This window comes from Podarcis vaucheri, assembly GCF_965113315.1.
Source record: "Podarcis vaucheri genome assembly, chromosome: 12".
In the NCBI taxonomy this organism is placed as follows: Eukaryota; Metazoa; Chordata; class Lepidosauria; order Squamata; family Lacertidae; genus Podarcis; species Podarcis vaucheri.
Window position 1 is genome coordinate 45,789,995 of NC_138750.1, and position 25,780 is coordinate 45,815,774.

The 25,780-nt window shown below is 40.6% G+C and overlaps 1 protein-coding gene across 4 annotated transcripts in view; it reads left to right on the forward strand.

Moving 5' to 3' along the window:
* Positions 1 to 20,915, forward strand: part of CCDC7 (coiled-coil domain containing 7) — a 165,565-nt gene extending 144,650 nt beyond the window's left edge. For all 4 annotated transcript variants that reach the window (XM_082193696.1, XM_082193698.1, XM_082193699.1 and 1 more), the window contains exons 67-79: positions 503 to 604; positions 820 to 918; positions 3,935 to 4,051; positions 5,647 to 5,760; positions 7,356 to 7,463; positions 10,915 to 11,034; positions 13,545 to 13,628; positions 14,648 to 14,767; positions 15,482 to 15,625; positions 17,779 to 17,868; positions 19,084 to 19,170; positions 20,232 to 20,281; positions 20,655 to 20,915. In XM_082193696.1, coding sequence (XP_082049822.1) covers positions 503 to 604; positions 820 to 918; positions 3,935 to 4,051; positions 5,647 to 5,760; positions 7,356 to 7,463; positions 10,915 to 11,034; positions 13,545 to 13,628; positions 14,648 to 14,767; positions 15,482 to 15,625; positions 17,779 to 17,868; positions 19,084 to 19,170; positions 20,232 to 20,281; positions 20,655 to 20,744 — 1,325 coding nt within the window. In that variant the 3' untranslated portion in view covers positions 20,745 to 20,915. The remainder of the gene's footprint in view (positions 1 to 502; positions 605 to 819; positions 919 to 3,934; positions 4,052 to 5,646; positions 5,761 to 7,355; positions 7,464 to 10,914; positions 11,035 to 13,544; positions 13,629 to 14,647; positions 14,768 to 15,481; positions 15,626 to 17,778; positions 17,869 to 19,083; positions 19,171 to 20,231; positions 20,282 to 20,654) is intronic.
* The last annotated feature ends 4,865 nt before the right edge of the window (positions 20,916 to 25,780 follow it).

A 25,780-nucleotide genomic window follows, 5' to 3' on the forward strand; every position in this document is an offset into this window, starting at 1 on the left:
AACAAAATTCCATGGAAATGGTGCTTCAGAGACATTGTCAAAATAACTTCTGATTGCAGTTTGCTTAAAACCTAGAGCATTTTGTTCTACAATACCTTTTCTGAGGATAATGTTTATTGACACTAAATGCTGTTGTCTCTTGATTTTACTGTTTTATCTTTTGTAAATCATTTCGAGGTGTTTTTTACAAGCAAGCAGGGTATAATTCTTTATAAAATATATAAATAAATTCATAAATAAATATCTCTATCCTCACAATGAGAACACAATCCTGTTTTCATGGAAGACCAACTGAAAGGATTACAGGTTGCATTTTCTGCTGTTCTTTTCTATAGCTCTGAAAAATGTCAAATAGGACCTGCCACTTTATTCCATCCTACTATTTCAGAATTCTCTTTGCTACAGAATCTCAATGTTATATGATTCCAGTTTTAAAGGAAATAATAAATATTAATAAATATTGCTTTCTGTTATTGAATATAACCATTTTTACATATCCTAGAGAGAAATATCAGTGATCTCATAGAAATTTCCAATCTAGAATCAAAACTGGATGAGATGCAAAATCTAGGAGTTTTTTCAGGCTTTCAACTGGATACTATAAGTGAGTAAAGAATTAACACCTTGTGTATACAGTAGCATGTATTCCAAACTGGATTTAGGCTGTGGTTTGCCTTTTTTAAAAACAACTGGTCTATAAAGAACACAATATAATTTCCTTAGTAGATAAATGCAAAAACCACTATTATATATAACAAAACATATTTAAAGACATTTTTTTCTTCATTTAGTTCATTAACATCTATTTTATTTTGTTAGGGAAAAAAATGTGCAAACTAAAAGAACAAAAAAAGAAATTGATTAGTAAATGGGAAAAATATTTTCTAAAAGAGTATCCAGAAGGATATATACCTGAACGTAAGTACAAATATGATTATATTATTGGGTTATTGGCAATTTTAATGTCTTATAATTAATTCCTGTCGAGTATTTTTGTTCACCTGTGAACGTTAGTCAAGAAACAGCATTTTAAATGCATTATACACATGCAACACCAGATGATGCCAAAGGGTATTTTTCTTTTGTTATAACAATTTAATTTTTTGACTTATTTATAGTGTTTTTTCCTGTGTGTAGATCCACCTCTGGTCAATAATATTCTGCTTCTTCAGGTGTATCTGAAGAAGTGTGCATGCACACAAAAGCTCATACCAAATTCTGCTTCTTGTAAGCCACGGATGGGGAACCTCCAGCCCATCAGGTATTTCTGGACTGCAGATCCCCATCATCCATGACAATTGGCTATGCTGATTAGGGCTGATGGGAGATATAATCCTACCATGTTTGGAGGGCCACAGGTTTTCTCATTCCTGTTGTAATCCTTTTTTTCCATCCTCTTTCCTACCTAGTTTACTGTAACTACTAAAAATATTCAGTGCTGTTTTTCTAGAAAAAGAGGTTCTGGAACTCACCATGAACACATCCCTTGTTCTATTATAATGACAATGGCACCCATCTGAGAGGTGCTGGAACTGAGTTCCAATGAGTTCTAGCTGAAAAAAGCCCTGAGAATGTTCAACACAACTACACGTGTCTTCATCTTTGGGGCATTGCCTTTTTTAATTCCCTGCTACCAGCTTGCAGATATAACATGTAAATGTATTGTGATAGAAGGTGAACTAGCATGATTTACTAATCATTATTACCTGATAGTTTTTCTTCCCTTCCTTACCATGCTTCCAGCTCCCTACTACCTCCTCCCTGCCATGGGGAAGCCCCACCCCATAGCTCCTCATAGTAACTGTATCTTGGAATTCCTTTGAAGCAACTCTCTCCAGCATTCCCTCTACCACCTCCTTGTGCTGACTTAACTGATGGAATGCACACATTCACCATAGCTTCTGTAAGTTAATAGGTGCCAGGTGCACTCCTCTTCTCCCAGGCCTTTGGGCAAATTAAACTATCTGTGGCTTTTAAACGTGTGTGTATTGTTTGGTTTGCATTTTTGTGGTTTTACACTGTACACCAGGGTGTATGGGATGTTAGGAGAGGGGTAGTACCTTTGGTGGGGGAATCATTGTGCTCCTTCTGGAATAGTTTGACCACCTTTGTCCCCCACCCTGCACTCAGCTCTCACCTGTGGCTCATAAAAGCTGTCTGCATGCAACAGCAGCCACACCCTGGGAAGGGCTTTGACTGGCTGGCTAAACCAGATGAGAGTAGTAGATGGCCTCAAACCACCGTTGAGTTAGGGACTTCCCATGCATGTGAAGGCAGGCTCTGGTGGATTGAGTAGATGAGACCAATTGTGGATACAACAGTCAAGAAAGCAGTTTCTGCACAAGCTGTAGAGGGAAGTGAGGAGCAGGTGGGGCTCATCAACTTGGGAAAGTAGCCCATCTAAGAGAAAGAAAATTCTGACCCTAAACTTCTACTGCCTTCCAGGATATCTTTGGGAGAAGAAACAGCTAAGGAGTAAACCTTACACAAATCAGGAGTGTAGGCTCTAAGATGGTTGGATGGTGCCTTGTATGCCTTCTTCTGGCAGCTCCTGCTGCCCAGCTGGTGCCAAACACATTGCTCTGCTTTCCTTTAGACCACATCAGTGAGGATGAGAGGGAGGTTTTGTCACCTGGGCAGCCTAGGACCTCCATGCACGCTGCCCAGGTTTGAGCATTGGGGAGGTCACTTCAGAGCTGCTTATGCAGCAATTTGACTTCACCCCTGGAGATGCACTCCACTGTCTCTTGAGACAAATGGGTGCCAGCAATACTGTAAGCCGCTGTGTGATCCTTGGACAAATGATTGTATGTAAATTTAATAAATAAAATAATAAATGAAAATACTTATCTTACACAAAAGTACTGTGCCTTCCCCCAAAAGCTATATCCTTCCTGATGTTCAAAACCTCTTCATTCTTTTATCTTTATTTTCAAAGGCCCAGTCTACATATTACATCTATCACAGAGAAATGTCAACAGATGATGGTGATAAGTTGTTATTGTATACAAAACACCATTAATGTTGAAGGTGTTTTACAGAGTACAAAAGGTCACATGCCTACCACAATGGCATCAAAATCTAAAATTCAACATGGGATACAAATGAAGAAGGGAGGAGGGAGTGGAGATGGGAGAAACATGGGAAGAATGTGTGATTATAGTAGTTACATGTAATTAGACTTAGTTACAGCATGGTATGTGAACTAGGGCAACCTCATGGATACAGTGGCAGTTGAGGATAGGTTTTAGGTCAAAAGATTGGTTCTGGGAGGCAATTCTAGACATATCTGAAGGAGCGTCTCCACCCCCATCGTTCTACCCAGACACAGGTCCAGCACCGAGGGCCTTCTGGCGGTTCCCTCACTGCGAGAAGCCAAGTTACAGGGAACCAGGCAGAGGGCCTTCTCGGTAGTGGCGCCTTCCCTGTGGAACACCCTCCCACCAGATGTCAAAGAGAGCAACAACTACCAGGCTTTTAGAAGACATCTGAAGGCAGCCCTGTTTTGGGAAGCTTTTAATGTTTGATGTATTATAGTATTTTAATATTCTTTTGGAAGCCGCCCAGAGTGGCTGGGGAGGCCCAGCCAGATGGGTGGGGTATAAATAATAAATTATTATTATATTATTATTATATGGCACAGCATGTGAGAAAAGTTAAAATTGTTTAAGAGAGCAGGGAACCTTTGGACAATTGAGAGTGGAGAAGCTCTGTAGCACTGGTAAACATGTACTGCTTTCTCATCACATGGAGTGCCTCTGTGGCAGTGCCTTATGCTTTTGGATGGGATGGCACTGGCACAAAGTTTTATTTATTTATGATTAGTATTTGTTTAATTTATATCCCACTCTTCTTCCCCAAAGGAGCCCAGGGCTCTTGCCTCATGTGAAGTTAAATTAAATTTTTCACTAAAGGTTTGCTTTTGTTTTTGAAGCCACCAAAAAAGACAAAACACCCAAAGAATTAGCTGGAAAAGGTTTGTTCTCATATTTGCGATCAAGTATCAAAGATCTGCAAGAACAAGGCATTATTCAGCAAGATAGCATGTCTGGTAAGTATTGTAGTCAAACTTTCTGTGTTTCTTTGAGTTTTCTGAACAGATAGACTAGGGCAGGCTAGTGCTAGACTAGGGCAGATAGACTAGGGCAGTCCATGGGTTGCATTAAAGCTCCAAAGAGCTTTTGTGGTCCTTCTATAATGCCGACGAAATTTGTCATTTTAAATAATAAAAATAGTTGTTGCAGTTGTTAATTAAAAATCTTCTTATTGCGTCTACGGGATCCCAGCTGTGATGCCAGCCTTCAGAGGGCTCTCAGCACCAATAGGCCACTCTACTATCACATGGCCACATGCAAGCCACCTCATTATGGGGGCATTGCTGCTTTCTTCCTCTTTCCTCTGCTTCCTCCATTCTCCTCCTTTTCCTCTGCCCCCTCTTAATTTTTTTTTTTTTTAATGTTCATTACCACCATGTCAGCCCCATTTGCTAGACACTTTGACTTTGAGACAAGGCCAAAGGCAGGGGTGGCACGTTCCATTTCACTGCTCTGAAAATGTATAAAACATTTATTTTCTGCCTCCTTGTTCTCCCTTTCTTTCTGTTGTTCTTCTAGTTTTATTTTAACCTGCTATTACAACGAAGGTGTGCAAACTAGTTTTTGCTTTTTGTGTGTGTGTGGGGGGGAGGGTTCAGGCTGGTGAGCAGGTATTTGGTGAGGCTAGGTAAGAAAGTTTTTTTTTAATGTGTGTGTTATTTTCTGTACTCCATATGGTCTTAAATTGCTGATTTATTTCTTAACTTACATCCTATTGGGTTTTAGGATCTTTTTTGTGTTCTTATTTCAAATACTTATTTATTTCTGCTTTAAAGTATTTGTGTGTGTTTTTTGGGGGGGGGAGTCCAATGCCCAGACAGTTGGAGCAGGGTGGGACGGGGGAGTTTGTTTTGTGCTAGTTAAGGAAGATGCAGGCACAGAGTTCTGTGCTTAGGCATGTATATGAATGGTAAAAGCAGAGGGGGTGGTATTATAGCTAGGAGGGTCTTAGAAATCCTTCACTTAGGCACCCTTCTTCCTAACAGTTATATTTGGTGTTCTTCAAGACACACAAAAGGTAAAGGAAGTTGAGTTAGTCTGTAAAAACAAAAAACCCCAAACAAAATCCATAGTCAGGAAGCCATGACTGAAGTTTCAATCATCCCAATCCCACTTAAAGGATGCAAGGGACTTGGGTTTGATTTATTGGGTCTCTTAAGTTTGTGTGTGTTGGTGCTTTATTGTACACCTGTACATCTTTTCTGTACACCTGAGTGAAATTTGAGCTAGGTACAATTAGTAAGTTAATATTTATTTATTACCTACCCTTTATGGACTTAAGGGTGGGTAATAAATAAATATTAACTTACTTAATTGTACCTAGCTCAAATTTCAATAAAAACTGAAAAGTAGACTGCTCAGAAGTTTTCTTAACTTAAAATCACAGAATCAGAATGGAAGAGTTGGAAGGTACCTGAGGACCATCTAGTCCAACCCCTGCAATGCATGAAAATGCAGCTGTCCCATATGGGGATCGAACCTGCAACCCTGGTGTTATCAGCAACATGCTCTAACAGGCTATCCAGGAATAAATTCAAATTATTTTTCTTAGAGGTAGAATTGGATCAGCTAACAAAAGAAAAAAGAATTGTGGACAGATATTTTGAAGAAGTTCCAATAGAATTCCTGCCTTCAGAGGTTGCTGCTTTAAGTACACAATATGAGGGTGAGTGGGAAGAATATAATAAAGTAGGATTAACATATCTGATGGTCTTGTTTAACAAAATCCAAGAACTTATACAGAATTGTTTGACCCAAGGATATAACTGGGGTTTTTTTCTGAATGATGAGCAGTCACAGGAATAAGACTTGTAATATATTGTAATATTACAGTATATTGTATATACTTTGCAGAACAAAACCCCCAGAAAAGGGTTGTTAATATATTCCACAAAATGTGGTAAAGATCACTGGCTTAGAGCTTAGATAGTTTTAAAGGATAGAGGAAAGAATGAATAAATATATTCACCTACATATTCCTGAGCTCCTGATTATTAATATGTAACAAGTAGCAAACTCTTTCATTAGCCCATGGAATTCATTGGTTGTCAGACTCAGAACCAGATGTATCTTTAGGCAGAATAAGACAACCATTTCAGGTGACAGATACTTTTGGGGGCAGGGTGAGAACACGGATGCAGCAATGCCCTAGCTGTCCTCTTCTGTTGGTGCGTGGCATTTGGAATGACCTGCTGCATCATTGTGTAACCAAAAATCATGGTGAGATAAATTGCTGTTTTATCAAGGAACTAATGCTTGATTCTTATTACATCTGAGCATTTTGAGCTGAACAAATTTATATTCCAAACCAGGTTATGTTGTCATCATGTCTAATTTGGCTTTCAAAGAAAATACAGTCGTACCTTGCAAGTCAAACGGAATCCGTTCCGGAAGTCCGTTCGACTTCTGAAACTTTTGGAAACCAAAGTGTGGCTTCTGATTGGCTGCAGGAAGCTCCTACAGCCAATTGGAAGCCGCAGAGGCCCCGTCGGATGTTCAGCTTCCAAAAGAACGTTAGAAAACTGGAACACTCACTTTCGGTTTTTGATCGTTCGGGAGCCGGAACTTTTGACTCCCAAGGTGTTTGGGAGCTGAGGTACGTCTGTACTGGAGGCTAACAACCCAATGATTCTTTGCAGTTTTCTACTTTTATGAATAATAGAGCTAGTGAATAGGTTTTACGGTGCAGTTGACTCTCATCTTTTGTGCATGTTATGTTCTAGGGATAGCATGTAAAGCCAAAATAACATATAGTCAAAACAGCCCTTTAAACACCAGAAAATGGCTTGTAAAAAGCACAGTGCAGCATTTACTGGTGCTTGACGACTGCATTACTTAGTCTGTACACTCTCTAACTGCATTGCTAAACACTCTCTCTGCACCTCTGAATACTCCCAAGGTGAGTTCAATGAAGGGTGGGATTATCAATGTTTTCCCTGCAATACCCACCCACCTCCTTTTCCCCAGTCAAGCACGTAAAGCTGAATTCACACAAGTTTAATGTGCATAAGTTGAGAGTCAGCTATGTAAGAAATCTAACATTCTCTATCTGTTGGAACTGCATGCAGAATGTGTTTGACATGTACTGGTTCCAGCTTCAGAAAATTTTCAACACTTGTTGTACACTTTTTTGTTTCGTGTAATTGCAATTTACTCTACTACTTCTGGCTGTGGCTTTCAGAGACTCTGAAATATAGATAAGCCCCTGTGATCCTATATAGTTCCTGTGATTAAGTATATTTTATTTGTTTTATCTTATAGATGAGAAATCATTAAAACGAAGGGCTTTGGCTGCAAAATTGGAGGCAAATATAAGAGATCTTCAGTCTGCTCTTCAAGCAGAGAAACTAGAAAAACCTAAATTTGAGAGTGAGTGCAAAGGCAAATTATATAGCAGACACATATTTTGCTCAGAAAATAGTTAATTACACAGTCTTTTGTCCAGGGCTTTTTTTTTCAGCTGGAACTCACTGGAACCCTTCTGGCCCCTCCCAGGTGTGTGCCATTGCCTTTATAAGAGAACCAGGAAAGCACCTTTTTCTAGAAAAAATAGCACTGCTTTTGTCAACCAATAGATAAAACTATAAAACATGGTTAAACAATGTCCCACAGTCACCAGAGAGTTGGATCAGTTGCAACAGGAAACCATCTATGTCAGCTCTTAAATGCCTGCTGAAAAATTTGTTCCACCAGTTATAGCTTTCCACAATGGTTAATTGTTGTCTGCTGTTATCTTTGTTATATTATTTTTATTATGCTTTATGTATTATTGCTATAAGCCACTTTGATACTTTTTCTTTTTATGATATAGCAGTATATAAATATTTTATAAACAACTAAATAGAAATACTTAACTACAAGAATGAGTTGCAGCAAGCCTCTTGCTTGTGCAGACTGCCCTTCCCCTTTCACACTCACAAGGTGGAACTGCTCATGGGTGTGAAGCACAGTGATATCAGAACTCAGGGAACTGTAAACGTATCTTTACATATGTTTTCTAAGCATGGTTAAATTCAAGTGTTCTCATCTGTGGATGCTGACTTGAGTAGAAAAATTATGTAGAGTGTTTACATACATTTATGAGGGTCGCTCATTAAAGATTTCCCCTGACCCAGTTCCGGTTATCGTAGGAGGATGAAATTGCACTTGTATAATGATACCTCTCTCCACAGGTAACGTGGTAATTTGTAGCTCTGAACTTCTAACAGTTGCTCTGCTACAGGTGCTAACGTGGAGTAATGTCTGATAATGGTACCAGTTGAATGCAGAGCGGTCATCAGCATCCTGTACTTGAAAGGGTGCACACCACGGGAGCTATCTGATGAGATGAAAAGGACTTATGGGGAGGATGCCCCATCGTATGATGTAGTCAAGCACTGGCATCACCTGTTCAAGTGTTGTTGGACTTCGGTGGAAACTGCTCCCATTCCTGGGCGATCACAGTCTCCCATTGATGAAGACACCATCCGGCAAGTGGAGGCCACCATTTTGGAGGATCGCTACATAACCGTTTGCCAACTAGCTGCAGATGTCAAGATCAGTGTGGGCTCTGTAGAAAAAAACCCCATCCATGACCATTTATACATGGGAAAGGTGTCTGCACGGTGGATTCCCCGGCTGCTGACGCCTTTCCAGAAGCAGGAACGAGTCACATGCTCACAGGCTCTTTTGGCCATGTGTCACAAAACCCATGATGACTTCTTTGCCAGACTAATTACTCAGGACGAAACATGGGTCCATCATTATGACCCAGAGACTAAATCCCAGTCCAAGCAATGGAAGCACTCTGTTTCACCACCTCCAAAGAAGGCACGTGTCCAACTGTCAGCGGGCAAGGTCATGCTCATGGTCTTTTGGGACTTTTCCATTCCACCTTTAGTTGCAGACATGGAACTGTTGCATGTCACATGTCTGTTTACGTTCCAGCACAGCTTGCTGGGAAATTCCATTGTGTGTATAGCTTTTGCTTTTCACTGTCTCTCTGAGGAGAATAAAGGGAAGCAACATGTTTTCTTTGTCCTGATTTATGCTTAATAAATCTGCAGCTTGTTAGTACGTTTCCACAAGCCTCACACCTGTTCTGTTTGCGCAGTATGCATCTGCTAATATAGCATGCTCAGGCTTTTGAAGCCTGAGTCGCTGATTTACATCACACCAGAGATCGGGGGATCATCACGGCTGGAAAGGCATGATCCAGCTGGGAGCTAGCCAGCTGGCATCTCGACCCCCGAAGGATGCCAACACACGGAGTAGTGGTGATGGATTTCCTGGTAAAGGGTGCCACAATTACCAGGACATACTATGCTTCACTGCTGCAGAAATTGAGGAAGGCCATCAAAATTGAGGGGCATGGTATGCTGACCAAAGTTGTCCACCTCCTGCAGGATAACGCCCCGGTTCACAACTCACATTTTTCTCAGACGGAAGCACTGTCCTGTGGCTATGAAGTCCTTCCTAACCCCCCTTATTCTCCTGACCATCGGACTTCCACCTCTTTCCAACCATGAAGTTATTTTTGAAGGGCAAGCATTTTCCAGACGATGAAATGCTGATTTCTGAGGTCATGTTATGGCTTCTAACACAACCTGCCAACTTCTACAGACGAGGTCTCCACAGCTGCATAAAACAATGGGGGAAGTGTGTGAATCTTGCTGGTAGCTACATAGAGAAGGACTAATAACTGTGCCCAGTTAAGTTTGTCTCAGTCCAAGGGAAGTACATCAGGGGAAATCTTTAATGAGTGCTCCTCGTATATACACACATCTAAAAGGTTATGGAATGTCCTCTGGGAACCAAAGGAGAAAGGAAAGGTTTTTTACCATGAATTCCTGTTACCATTTTATCTTGGAGGGCATTCCACCCACCACTGTGTATTCCAGCAGACTATGGCTATCCTCCTCAGACTTATACCGTTGTATACATTTTGATGAAGTAGGGAGGGATTCCTGGGAGAGTTTCTTTCTGGCTTGTTTCATCTCCTGTCTCCTGTTTCTTCAGCTGTTCTGTATTGTGCTTCAGTTATGACCTCTTCTTCAGGTGTTTTCTTTTTTTAAAAGATATTATGGCTTCTTTTGTTCTTCTATTCTGGTAGCCCTTCCCAGATTGGGAAGATGATCCACATTTTTGGATCCTGCCTGCTGTCCACAGGGAAATACTATCCTGAAGGTTCTGGAGTGCGCTCCAGGAGTCACAATGAACAGGAATTTACAGGAAAGCCTCCCTTTCTCTACTTCCTCAGCTGCAGGTTTATTTTATACTTTGCATTGATGAAGCAGATGTATGTTCTATTGTAGCAAAAGGAAGAACAAAATAAAAAAAGTTGAAATGTAATAGTAGAGAGGTATTAAGTGGCTAGCTGTTTTTAGTCAAGGTTTAATGGGTCTATCTTGATTGAACACCACTAGTGACTTCCTCCTGCCTCTCAACTCTTTCATTTTCAGCGTCTTATTTACTTTGTCTTTTCTTTTGGGAAACTTTGTCTTTTCTTTTGGGAAGGATTCCAGGTCCTGGGGATTGGATGGGGGATCAGTTAATCTCTTCAGTGCTACAATGAAGCAACTGGAGGTCACATGCAGCAGCCCAAACCCAAGATGTGGTGTGGTATCCTGTGGCCACAATGGCTCCCACCATATGAATCTGTATTGCTATGATATCAAGTATTTAAATTCTCCACAGCAGGGTTAATCTACAAGTGGAATATTCAACTGCTGCAAGGGACTGCAAGTTTTGCAACATGGTTGTGTTTTTTAGGGGGACGGGAATTGTATATTGGACCTATTTCATCTTATTCTCTCCATAACATGTAAATAATCTCTCTCAGTACCAAAAAGCGTTTTACGGACAACAGGCAAACGGAGACTTAGTTCACTTGAGCCATCAGATGAGCTTGCATTGAGACCACAACTTTCAGGGCTGCAGATACACATAAGTAAAGTACCTGGTAAGTACAAAACGTGTTATCTAAAGTATCGTGTGTGCTTCCAAGGATGCTCCTTATACTGTGCATTATTTGATATGGTTACTGAGGACCCGAATGGGTTGGGTTATGACCCTCATCACGTGGCGGTGGCAGGAGAGCAAAGAACTCTGGGAACTCTAATCTTCTCTGTCAGCTAAGTGTTTTTATCTTCAACAACACTTTATTTCTACTTCTTTACTGTTCCCTCCTATATCCTTTCACTTTCTAGTATTGTGTGTATGTCCATTTTCAAACTTTACTCCTTTGTTTTCTTTCCTCCGCTGAGGTTAAATAAATAAACACACACACACACAACCCTCCTGCTTCCCGTTTTGCTTTTGCTTTCCCTTCTCATTTCCTTGTTTCCTCTATTTGACCGCAGGCAAGGCATTTTTTTTTTTGTTTTATTACTGATTATTTTGGATCCTTGAAGTGCCAATGGTTTTTCTATCATGCAACCATTGGCCTTCTCAACTGTCCTCTTCCATCACCGGCTCCTTAGCAACGGTTGCCGCCTCGTTCCAGTTGTGCGATTCCTCAGCAGCGTGTTCTGCTTTGCACACAGTTGCCTGTTTATAACAGCTGGTACTTGGCAAAACATTACATTTCACAAAAGGGTGGGATATAATGCAGTTGCAACAAAAGAATAAGGAGAATGTTGTTTGTGATGATATTATACTCTCAGATTTTTTTCTCTAGAACAAACATTGAAGGCAGGTTGAAAGATTAATAATGAGACAGGGAATGCACCATCAAATTTCTTGTTTCATTTGGTTCTACTTGTCCATTTGAAATATATATATTAGACAGAATGCATTAGTAGGTGTGTTTTTAAGTTTGCTTTATTTGCTATGTATAAATATTATTATGTTGCCTTGAATGTCTATTTTGATATGAGTGGAGGAATATAAATGTGAAAAGTTTATTTACACATTAAAAAATATAATATTCAGAAAATTAGCATGATCTTACTGAAAGTGGTTAAAAGTGTCTTGTATAAAAATAATATGAAATTGCAAGGCTGCAGTCAAGGATTTTTGTTGTTTTTGTTTTTATCTTTCACTTAGTGATTAGTTTGATTGAAGCTGGACATTTAGGTTCATTTAACAGAGTGCATGTTTGTAATATGCCTGTTCACTCTGAACTCACACTTATGAAATCTATGCTTGGGCACAGCTAGCTTCAGAAATTTCTAGAATGTAGGCAAAGTTATTGATGTTTACCCATCTCACACACAAAGGAGAGGTACTTGTGCCTTAAGAGGTAGGGTTTTTGCCTTCCTTCTTCTCAGGCCTCTTCAAGCTGCTGTGTGGACAGATACCATGGAGTATTGCAGTTATTGAGGTCACTGGCAACTATGTCACAGCCACTAAATGTCAGATAGGAGACCAGATAGATCTAGTCGAGAAAACTATCAAAGGAGGAGGAACCTGGTAGAGAAAATAAGAAGAGACAATGGCTGCAGCAGTGGTTCAGTTCAGAATGACCATTTTGCAGACATGGAGCAATCTATCCCATGTTCTCTCCTCTCTGGATAAATTATCCTGCTATCAGCATTATGAACAGTGTAGACTATCGTCTTGGGACAAACTTGATATGGTGCAGTAGACCAATTCATCCTAGACAGATTATTCAAAGTGCCCATATCATGATAGTAGAAATTATTCAGATGTCTAGGAGAATAAGCCCTCTGGTGGAGATTGTAGTTAATTGAACAGCAAAATTGTTGTTGCTCCTTACGTTTAGTCAGAATTTCCTTTCTTGTAACTTGAATCCATTGATTCGGGACTTATCCTCCAGAGCAGGAGAAAACAAGCTTGCTCCATCTGCGATATGACAGCCCTTTAGATATTTGAGGATGGCTATCATATCTCCTCTCCGTCTCCTCTTTAACTAGCTATATTGCTTTGATATATTCCAATAATCTTGTCACAGTGGATAATCTAGAGAAGAACCTTGCCTATAATTTGTATAATGTAATTCCAACCCCCACCTGTGGAGCCAAAAATGAAAGCCTATACAGGTAGAGAGATAACAGAGACTGAACCGAGGAAGAAGATTTGAAGATGTTTATTTAATATTTGTAGGCTGGTAGATCTTTTGTGAATATAGTTCACTGGAAAAGATCCCCTCTGCTATCATGTTGGTTTTTCAAATTACTTGAGCAATTTTCTATTTTTAATGCAGTTCCATTAGTTAAGGTTCTGTTTGGCATCTGCTGCTTTGAAAGTTATCACCTGGATGATTGCCTGAGGGAGCAGAACAGTCTTCACTGCTTTTTGTATACACATCTGTAAATTACACTGAGCTATGGGTTACAACTCAGTTGCTTTGGACTGGTACTATAAATAAGTCAAAGGACAGCTTACCTATCAGGATCCAGCTGACTATGGTAGAAAATCATTTTTCATGTATGGAGAAAACTTACTTGTGTCAACAGTTAACTTTATGTATGAATATTTTTCTCCCCATTGTGCAATGGGAACATATAGTGGCTAACAGAATCAGGCGTGATAGCAAAACAGTAGATGCAGGATATGATACGACAGTCGAGGAGGAGCAAGACCAACTTCTAAGTAAGTCTTATACATGCTTAGCATGCTCCCATGTAAAATGGGACACTGTTGAAAATCAACTTTAAGGAGGTAATGCACATTTAACCATAGCCTTTATTTTGACAAGGTATTAACTCCACCCTTTAAAACATTTATATCATTAGGATAATATTGGGGTGAGGAATTTTTGAATCTGATGGGTGGGGGTTGAACCTTTTAGATAAACCACCATGTGCAGTCCCTTCTACAACATGCACAAGATCAGTGGGTATAAGAAAATCTACTGCATCCTGCTGCTAAAATTATGTGTGCACATGGTGCTTACTCCAGCCAACAGAATCTCAAGCACATAGAAGGCACATAGCCCTGATATCACCTGGTGAGGATTTGGTACTGACAGCACTGTGGGAAACTTAAATATTTCCAAGGTAAATTATTAATTGTGCTGCTGAAGGACCACATATTTTGACAGAGAACAAATATACAAGAAAATATGAAATAACATATCCATTAGTCATGCAAATATTAAAAGGTAAAGGTACCCCTCCCCGTACGGGCCAGTCGTGTCTGACTCTAGGGTTGTGCACCCATCTCACTTAAGAGGCCAAGGGCCAGCGCTGTCCGGAGACACTTCCGGGTCACGTGGCCAGTGTGACGAAGCTGCTCTGGCGAGCCAGCACCAACGCAGCACACGGAAACGCCGTTTACCTTCCCGCTATAAAGCGGTCCCTATTTATCTACTTGCACTTAATGGTGCTTTCGAACTGCTAGGTGGGCAGGAGCTGGGACCGAACGACGGGAGCTCACCCTGCCACGGGGATTCGAACCGCCGACCATGCGATCGGCAAGTCCTAAGCACTGAGGTTTTACCCACAGTGCCACCCGCGTCCCCATGCAAATATTACTGTGCAGTTTAAACCTTATTTTATAGATTAAAAACAAATTACTTGGTATCTTGTATTCTTTGCAATTTATTGGTTGTGAACTGTCAGTTGTTAGGCTTTATATTAATAAGCCCTTTTCTGTGTCTGTCTTTGCAGAGAGGGACATAGAACTGGCATTAAAAGGACGGCTTCTGGAAGGAGTTCCAGAGAGCAAAGTATCTTTGCCACAATTGGATAGTTCTTCTTACCTTCATGCAAATTCACACAGACTTGCTTGTAAGTAATGATTAGTATACGTGTTGGGATATGGGCTTGATGAGTGAGTAAAATATGGGGTCCTGATTTAGGTAGAGAACAATAGAGTATTAAGACCAGTCAACACACAACCTGCCAGACAAGTGTAGATTAAAGCATTTTATTATTTAGCAAGAAAAATTTGACAAACATCCTCCTCATACTACCAAAGCTTAAACATTTAAAAGGAGAAGACATTTTTACAACTCTGGTGGAACCTCTCAGTCAGAAGAGCTTAAGACATACATTTCATAGTTTCAAAGCTTCTCTAGACCTTGGCTTGATGATGCCAAACTTTTAGTTTTCAAGTTTGGATCTCACCTCAACCAATCAGATTCTGCTGATGGTGCAGAACTGGCTAACCTCTCCTATTTTTATGTCTTAGTCTGTTTGTTAAGACCCTTGCCTCCATCTGATTACTTAACATACCATATTTCATATCCTGTCCAGAAAAATATAACAAACACTTCTAACTTCACTAGATCAATTTGAAATTCAGCCTTCCCCCTTTCTAGAAGCATTTACTCACCAGACAAGCTGAATCTTTCAATACCATTCACAAATTTGGTAAATGTAAAAGCCTAAAAGCAGTTAGCAAAGATTACCCACCTGCAGTTTTGGATAGTGGATATGCAGAAAAAAATAAAAAAAATTGGAATGTTTTTTGAATTAAGTAGACAATTTGTTTTGTTTCAGTGGAGGCTGCAATGCAAGAAATATTAGAGTTTAACAAGAATTTACTTCCAAGCCATAGAACAAATCTGCAACAAGCATTGCATCTTGCAAGTTATCAGTTACAACAAAAACAGCTACAACAACAACATCAAGCTAATGCACTTGGTAAGGAATGGGTTAATTGTGTACAAATATGGCATTCAGACTCTTTGTTACATTTCCACTTACCCTGTGAGTATGCTGTTATCATAAATTATTTGATTATTTTAATCAAATTTCTGTGCAAATATTTTAAATTACTCACATCTTTTTTCAAAAAAATCACTTTAAAGTAACTTTTTCTGATTATTTGAACTGGTGTCTTCCTGAATACACCCTTGCATCTCCTTGGAATGTGATTTTTAAAATTTCTAAGTTATTTTTTAAAACAGAGATGAAAAAGTCTTGATTTCTCACTGTATTTATTCCTCCCATCTCCATTTAGATATTGTCCTATGTCTTAGAATGCTTTACTTTAAAACACCACCCAGTGCATTCATAATCATGATGATACCTCCCTTTAGATCAGTAAGCTTTTCATGGGAAGGGGTGGGGGGTACCCTGTTCTCCAGACTGAATCTGCCTAGTGCGCAGTAGAGTCTTTTCAAGCTCCCAAGAGCTTGATTTTTCTGAGATTCTTATCCCTCACCAGCCCAACACATCCTTAACACGGATGAGAGGCCATTTACATAGGGAAGGGAGGGAGCAACTGTTGATCCACAGCTTGAGTGAAAACTTTGTATTTTCATGGCTTGGGGGCAGATACATGGATTGGGCTGTGTGTGACAGCATAGTTACAGAAAGACAAACTGTGGCAAGATGCGCAGGCCTGCTACAGCCTTCTCAAGTACTGCTACCATAATAAAGACAAGACACAGCAACACTGAATAGAAGGGCTGTTTCAGTGTTCGTCCAATTCACTCCTATCCATATAGGGAAGGCAAGGGCCAGGGCCAGAGAGACACCATCTCCCCAAGGAACAAGTTCTAGGATGGCACACTTTCTAGCATTCATGGAAAGACTAGAAACCTGCAATGAGATGAGCCAGAGGTGCAGATCTTTGGGGCACTAAATTCATGTGAAGTGGGGGACATGAGACACAATTTCATTCTGCCAACACTACTTCCTTTTTAGTTTATGGGGTTTATCCAATGGAATGGGTGTTCACCCTGTCACGAGAAACTAGACAGGAGCAGACTTGTGGCAAGTAGGCCGGACTCCCTCAGTTTTTCCTCCTGTCTAGACACAGACAGTACATTCCTCCTGGCTCTCCTGACTCAGCTAAGTTTTTTTACTAGTTTCTGAACCCCCTTTTTTTCTTTAGGTTTTCCTTATCGTCATTTTTGTTTTACAGTTCTTTGTCCGCATGTTGTGGTTTCTTCCACACAAAAAGCTTTCTGTTGCTCTGTACGTTTGGTTGTTCTGCTTATTTGCCACCCTTCTTTTATTCCTTAGTTGTTTACTTACATTACTTATAGATAAATTTTCCAGAACGGTTTCCCTTGCCGTGGCGCCAATGGTCATTCAGGCATGGCAGCCCTCTTTCGGTGCACTCTTATTTCTTTCCCTCAGCAGCCTCAATGGCTGCCGCCATTTATCTCGGGTCATAACTGTATTTATTTATTTCGTTGGTGTGTGTGTGTGTGTGGTTGTGTCCTACTTGTGTGACTGGTAGTGTGGCGTTTGCGTTCTCCTGCCCTGATTTTAAAATGGCTTGGCCACCTCCTCCTGGTTTGCTTTTTTTTACACCGGCAATGGAGTGAGTGTTCCTATTATGTCCCTGCCTGACTGCTTCTATTTGCCTTTGATATTGAGCCCTGACTGCCTCCTGGTTCACTTTGGAGGCGACAGAGTGCCTGCCCCTCATCCTTATCCTCCTGGTTGGCAGCTGTGACAAGGAGAGTGTGTGTAGCTGCTGTTTTCCTCCACTCTCAGTCCATGGTGTGGCAAACAGTGTGTGGTTTGGCATAAGGCTTTTGCCTGCCTCTTTTCTCCTGATCCATGGAGTGCAAACTTTTGGGGCTGAATTTCTATAATCTTCCTCTTAACGATAAGAACAACAAACATTATCTTCCCAAAACAGGAGATGTAGAACACCATTGCTGTTCATTACTGTAGCTGGAAACCTGAAATGCTAACCAGAATATATGGCTAGATGTCACACATTTTTTTTTCCATTTAAAAAAGCTATTATTATTTACTTTCTTAGGCTTGCTTTTCATTAGAATTATTGGATTTTTCTGTCTCTCATACAAACTGTTTTGTGTTTTAATTTTCAGCTGACAAGTTCAGAAATATGCCATTATTTCCCCCACCACCACCTGGGACAGCTAGGTTCCAGGACTATACTATACCTGTTCAAAAATCAGGTAACCTATAAAGTTGGCTGTATAAAAAAAATATTCCTAATTTGGGGGGGGGGAGTGTATCTCATTCATACTGTAGGTTGCATTTGTTCTAGTAAAAACCATGTTTGATAGTAATGTTCCAAGGGAAGGGCATGTTCAAGGTGTTATACAAACAATTACAACAGAACTTAATTCATAAAATCTCTGAACAAAATCCTAGCATTCCTAGCTAAAAATATACTCCTCAAGTGTCAAAAGTCAGGGTAAAGTAGTGCATCATGGCATGCTGTACAATTAAGGTACCAGACACACCTCTGTGGGGACATAGTCCCGCAATTTGTGGACCACCACAGAGAATGCCTTCTCCTGGGCAAGCACCTCATGAGGGTTTATAGGGAAAGAAGCGGTCTTTCAACTACTATTTGGGGCCTGAGTCATTTAGGGCTTTAAACACTAATGTGAGCACTTTAAATCAACCCAGGAAACAAGCTGGTTCACAATGCAGCTGTTTTAATACATGGGCTATACGAGATCTACTGGTAAATGAAACCAGTCAGTAATTTTGCTGCAACATTTTAGACCACTTAAAGTTTCCAAGTCATATTCAAGGGCAACCTCATGTAGAATGCTTTGCAATAATCCAATCTGCAAGTTACCCTGTTAGCCAATTGCCCTGTTAAATTTATTGTCCCATGCTGCCTCAGAAACAAATAAGGGAGGGAAATCATTTGACTCGATAAAGAAGATTCTCTTTGCTTTCGATCAGTGGTTCCCAGCTTTTTTTGGCCATGCCCCACCTAAGCATCTCTAAAATCCTGATTCCCACCCCACCCCGTGACACATACCGGTAATTCTTATTATTCCAAAAGTATACTCCTATTCACATGGAGGAAGCCTAAAAGGCCATTAGCTTGGTCTAAACAAGCTTCAAAATTGCCCCCCTTAAAAATCAAATTGCCCCCCTGTGAGGCGTGTGCGCCACTTTGGGAACCGCAGCTTTAGATTTATTAGGGAATGGCAGGCTGTATCTCTGTAGTCTGCTTTATACATTTATGCATTCATAGTCTCTCACCCTGTAGTCACCAAAAAACGTAAAGTATTGTTATATAAACTTTTTCCATAAAAGTGATTATAATTATTTTTGATCAGTTACAAAGACATTCCTGTATTCAAAACAACAATGTATTTTAAGTCAAACACAGTATTATATTATGTTTTTATATATTTCCTATGCAGGATGGGAAACAAACCAGTTACCACAAAAAGACTACTTCCAAAAGCTTGCATTATTAAAACGAAGGATTTTGGGGCCAGAGATGAAAGGTAACGAATTTCCGTTGGAAAAGGGTTCTATATTCACTTTGGATTTAAGAGGGCAGGTTATCTTCTAAAATTCCTACAAAATGTCAGGGTAGGAAAAAATGTCTTTGTGTGGGTTGGCAGAATGGAAACCTCATCCCACTGAAAGGCGAGGAATTTATGGCTGCTGCAATTTCTATACCACACTTTGCAGGACAGTTTACAATATAAAAACACCAAAATACATAACATAGTAAGAAACAGAAACAATACCTCCACCTACTTTAAAAGGCCATAGAGTGTTTAGTTAGCTAAAGGCTGTGCAAAATGCCTGTGCAAAATGAAGGCTCCTGAGATGATGATCCTGTTAGATTTGTAAGTCAGTTGGCCCATAACCTGTTAGACTTAGACCACCTCACACTCCTGCCAAACTGCTGCTGAATCTACTACACATAAATATATTCCTTAGAGAAAGGGAGGGTGGATGAGGCATGCTTTAGGCTTGGACTGTCTCTAACCACCCACTTGCAGCTGATGCCATATCTAAATAAAATCCAGACATGGGGGATGGGCTGCTCAATACATGGCCCAAGCACATTTTTCTCCTAATTACAGGAACTGATTGCAGGATCTAGGCCAGTTCATATGGGTAGAGGTGATCCTTGAGGTATTGCAGTCCTGAGCCATTTAATACTTTATAGGTCAAAACCAGCATTTTGAATTTAGAAACTAATTGGTAGCCAGTGCAGTCAGGCCAGGATTGGCGCTATATACTCAACCTGCCTTGCCCTGGTGAGCAACCTGGCCATTGAATTCTGCACCAGCTGAAGTTTCTCCTCTGTCTTCAGAGGCGGCCCCATATATAACACATTGCAATAATCTAACCTAGATGTTACCAGAACATAGATGACAAGTGGTGCTGCATTGGCAACATATGAAAATATTAGTTTTCATGTTATGGCAAGTCAATTTAATACTATAAAAACTAACCCTTTCAAGTATACAGATAAAATTAATAAATATCAGGTAGACTTTCAAATGGTATGATAAAGTAATGTGGATTTTATTTTGTTTTGTTTTACTAGGGGGAGGTCCTTCATCAGTCACTCAGGGAGATGTTCAAGATCAAGTAGAGGTAAGTAACTATAGCTTACCCTACAAAAATTAACATTTGTGAGATTAAGCCGGAGGACATTCCTTGGTAGGGATGACTCTTCCTATTGGGTCCTAAGAGCCTTTTCATCTTCTCTCCAAGAGGAGGAGTCCTTCCCATCAGACTGACCCTGCCTGCGGTCAATGAATCTGAAACTGATGAAACACAGATATTTTAGAGTTATCCTGTTAACAAAGCATTCAATTCACAACTGCAGCAGAGCATTCAGTTCACAACTGCAACAGGCAACAGATAGCAAAATGAGATTTGCATATAGTAATCTAAAATGTAATCTTAAATATAGGTGGATTAACTCAGTTGTAAGTACCCTGAATAATTGTGTTTCATTTTTTAGGACCCAATTGTTATTTCTGGAAAAGGATGCAACCCCTACAGAAAAGAAACCACCTTCCCAGTCATAAAGCAAAGTTCAAAACATAAATGACCTTAGTATTGTGTTTTTAGAGACTGAGTCAGTGATGCAGCCATCTTATAAAATTCATCTTTGCTGAACTGTGAAAAGGAAACATGAAAACCTATGCTGTTGTATGAATTTGTTCTGAGAACTTAATTGTACTGGAACAGCAGTTAAAATATATGATACCTGAACCACCAATGCTCTTAATAGTAGTAATTTTTAAAAATTGTTTAGCAGATCATAACTAGGTTATTTGTGACCAAAGCTACGTACATTTTTATCTGGCTCTGGTACAACCAACCCCATAATCAGATGTTTGAAACCAACCAGATCCTTCGCCCTAGAATTGATCACAAAACACAACTAGATGTTAGAAGTTATACGACACCAACAGGGAGTGAGTATTGCTGTAATTCATGTTAGCTAAAGTACAGAAATTTGCACTATACACATGGTTAGGTAGCCTAGTTATCAATCAGTTTCAAGTATGCTAAGTAGTAGTCTTGGTTCTTTGGATATGGGGGATAGCATCAGCAATATTGGATTTTATGTTCCTGAAAAATAAAGGTAGCTTCTCCTCCACCCCATAACAGTGGTGGGAAACCTCTGGTGCATAGGCCTAATTAGGTCTGCCAGACCATTTTGTGCACACTACACCCAACTTTCCCTGGCTTGACATCAAATATGGTGTCAGATTTGATAAAGTTCAAGGTACAGTTAAAAGGAAAAATCAGGACTACACTCTTACGTATTCTCCCAGTTTTTCCTTTATATCAAATAGCTATGCTTGACTGCCTGGCATTTGGATGCTCAGTTTCAACTCAGTGATTATTTCTACCTTCAACACTCACAAAGATCATCTACAATTCAAATATATCAGGCTACTTGGTCAGCCTTTTCCAGTTGGCGCACCGACAGTCACTTACCAGTACATACAGTGATAGTGCCTGACTTGCTCACCTTGCTGCAAAGCGAACTACATAGATGTCTCAAACCAAACATTTTAAAGAGACAGGCCTCTGGCACATCCTCTGTTTTATCTTCCATGGGCCACCCGCCACTTTGGTCTCACCCCCTTGTGAAATGTCTCTAAAGGGAGTTATTCTTCAATGTCCTTCAGTGGCTAATCATTTCCCCTCCTGCCTGCAGGAGTTTCCCTTCAAACCACTATAACAAGTCTCCCTCAAAGTTATGTATTTTAAAGTTCTTTCTCTTATGGCAGTTAGCTCAGCTCAAAGATTTTTTGACCTGAGAGCCTTATCTGTAGCTAAACATATGAGCACATTTCATAAAGATAGGGCAGTTCTGAGGATGGACCCATCACTTTTGTCTAAGGTTTGTCAAAGCTGCATGTTCAGCAGGAGGTGAACTTCTGCCCAAATCCTAGGCATCCGTTAGAAAAGGCTTGGCTCTCATTAGATGTTCACAGAACAGTGAATGTATACCGTACATAAACAGAACAAAGGGCATTAAGTCCACTGAATCCCAGTTCAAATCCTTTCACCCTTCCACAATGGGTAAAAAGTGTCTGCAGCCACACTCTCTAGAGATGGATCAGGGCATACATTGATATGGCCTATGAGTTGCTTAAGCCTCCCAGATCAACAAATCTGGCAGTGCATTCCACAAGATCAGTGGCAACAGTGGCCGCCTTTTCTTCTAATGTCTCTTAAGTAGAAATCATTAGAGCAGCAACTGGTCTGTTCCTAGCACTATTATGAGGCACTATAAGATGGGCATGTTTGCTTCAGCAGAGACCACCTTTGGTCCTGCCTCATTAATTCTGTTGCAGCTGGGACCCACCCTAATTGGGAAAGCCATGGTATGTCCCAACCCAGTGATTGCACGATGACCGACTAGTATGAGTGGTACTCACCTGAAGAGTAGATTTGTGAGGTCATCACTGGGGCCTCTCACTAATATGGGCCGCAACTGAAATTCTTCCTATATAGCACAATGTTATGGTTATTATATTTTGAGTTAAGCTATGGTTGATATTATTGATATTGTTGGGAAGTGTGCTTTTTTGCTTGTTTTTTCCTTACTTGTAATGTGAGAGTCTGATGACGGTACAAGCTTGGCAAGTCTGCAAACTGGGAGCCCACCCACTTCCCAGAGCTGTTCATTCCTGCCTTCGACACCAGAGGGAGTCATAGCCCAACACAGTGAACGCATGGTGACCTCACACATCTACTCATGTGAGTACCAATCATACATTTTCTTTCACTGTGCTTAGAATGCACTCCTGACTTTTCTTTTAAAATTGTTTTATGGTATTATGATTGGTATTATTCTTACTGTTGTTATTAATTTTTTTAACCACCCCTCATCTGAAGAGCACAGGGGAGTTCACTACATAATTATGAACTGCTTTGGGACCCAAGAGTCTACAGATATGCTATTTATTCAGAATAAATAAATACTTGCCCCAAAGCAAGTCCAAGTTCTATAGTGATTACTCCCAGCATTAATTATGCAGCATTAATTCACCAAACAAGTAAATATGGCTTCAATCTTAAGCCCCATCTGGGAGTAGCAGGGGTGAGTAGGGCGTACTCAGAGTAACCAGGATGGAAGGTGGAGGCAGAGACAGATTTTCCTGTAGCAGCTCTAGGCCATCACAGGACAGAGGCCCAGAATGGGTTCACTGCCAGTACCCAGACTAGTTTAGGAACCAGCAGGTCCCTGAGTGGTCCATTTCCACCCCCACCCCCCAAAACACCCTGCTACAGGGCTTTACTGGCTAATAGAGCACTAGTGGTAGGTTCCACTTGCCCTGCCTTTGGCAGGTGCAGTGAGGATCTCTGGATTCACATCCCATGTCACACACCCCAGCATGGTGGATCAGGGCGTAGGATTGCACTTCAAATGTCAGTAGGAAAGAAGTATGGCGTAGCAGTTTCCAGCAGCTCGAGTCTTCTTTGGTAGGAGATAACCACATTCAAACCTTGCTCAGCCATTTAGCTCCCTCTCAGCCAATAGCTACTTTGTAAGTGAGTGTGAGGTTAACCTCTTTCTGAGCTAATTTTAAGTGTTAGAAGAAAAGGAAACCACATAGAAAATTATTAACAGTTTAAATGCAATATGTTACTCAGACGTTGTGGGTGATGGGAAGAAGGGGGATGGGGAGGAAACCAGTAGAAAGTCCCTGTAAGAGTATGTTTGAACACAGCTGGCTCAAACTGCAGTTAATTACATTGGACTGAAAACATCAAATCCAGGCTTGTGATGTGAATGCCTTAACCCACATGTGTGTCTACCACTCATGTATTTCCTCGATATACAGCTCCGAGAGGGGTAGGACCCTTTGCATGGTAACACTACATGTGTATGTTAAAAATGTGTGTGGCTTTAATTCTTATGCTAAGTAACTTGCACACCAGGAATTAGAAAAAGATTGGTTTATTACAGTGAACTAAAGAGACTGTGTGTTTGGATGCTGCTTCAGAAATCAATATGACTATTCCTTTGGGGTTTAAGTACAGTTTGTCTCCCACTATGTTCTATGAAGGGACGCGGGTGCCGCTGTGGGTTAAACCAGAGCCTAGGACTTGCCAATCAGAAGGTCGGCGGTTCGAATCCCTGTGACGGGGTGAGCTCCCATTGCTTGGTCCCAGCTCCTGCCAACCTTGCAGTTTGAAAGTACGTCAAAGTACAAGTAGATAAATAGGTACCGCTCCGGTAGGAAGGTAAACGGCGTTTCCGTGCACTGCTCTGGTTTGTCAGAAGCGGCTTAGTCATGCTGGCCACATGACCCGGAAACTGTATGCCAGCTCCCTTGGCCAATAAAGCGAGATGAGTGCTGCAACCCTAGAGTCGGTCATGACTCGACCAAATGGTATGGGGTCCCTTTACCTTTACGTTCTATGAAGAGGACTTCCCGAGTGAGGTAATAATGTAACACTCAACTGTTTTGTACCATTGTTTACTTATTCCTGCTAGTTTTTCCTTCCAGAGATGAGTTTGATATGACCTTAATTTTTGGGGAAACTGAACTTTATCTCTACAGTTCCTGAAAGCAATCTTCATTGTCTATTTGAAGTCTGCTTCCTGCGAGGAGGAGGTTGTTTACCAATCCTTGTATTGCCAGGTCTCTGATATTTTCTACAACTCATAGGGGTCAGGCTGTTAGCTGCTCACTCAGAGGTCACCTTTGAGATAAGAGCTTGTACCAGGGTCACCGCTAGTAACAAGTCTAGACTGGGCTCCATTGTTACACAAGAAACTCTTGCCACAGAAGATATTGCAAGAGTGAAATTTGGTATTACTTTTCCAGGACACAACAATGCATGTAGACGCCATGGGGCTATAGTTATGTCAAAAAAGTAACATGGACATCATCACGCACACGTCTGGGCTGCAAACTCTAATGCTAAACATTGCATTTACTTGGAAGTAATCCCTGTGAAAATTAATGGGAGTCACTTCCAAAGGGTGATGCAGCCTCTAAGCATGTTCATTCAGAAGCTTCTGAGATTAACCTTTTCAATGCATGTACTGCCAGGGTTGTAGGCAGCCATTAATACCCTCCCCTCTGTAGCCAGTTTTGGCATGTCCAACCTTGAGAGCACCTTCACTCAAAGAACCATTGGGCTTGTAAGTTATTTTTCTTTTGAGTGCAGAGATGCTCTCCAGGCCTCACTATGACTGCTTGACAAGTTTCTGATTTGATCTGATTAGGGCCATTGATAAATTGAGTACTCTGGACATATGAGGCAAAGCTGTGTTTTTTTGTCCCACTTCTTGTCATTCTTATGTTGATTGTGGGTGGCTGCATATTAGTCATGTAAACAGGTGGAGGGTGTGTTCCTGGTTGAGAGCAAAATGCCCTAATCCAGCTGCAATCCTGCCTTCAAGCTTAGAGAAATCTCACCTGAGAACATATTCACTCCAAGTAAAATACCCTTTACAGGTAAGCCCAATTTTTCTCCCTCTAGTGTTAAATGAAGATTAGATTATTGTTACTGTATAACTAAAACCAGAATGTTTCTCCTCAACATTTTGATTGTAGTATTTATTTGCAATACTTTATCTTTTTAGAGATTCTTAGGTCCAGTTAGTAT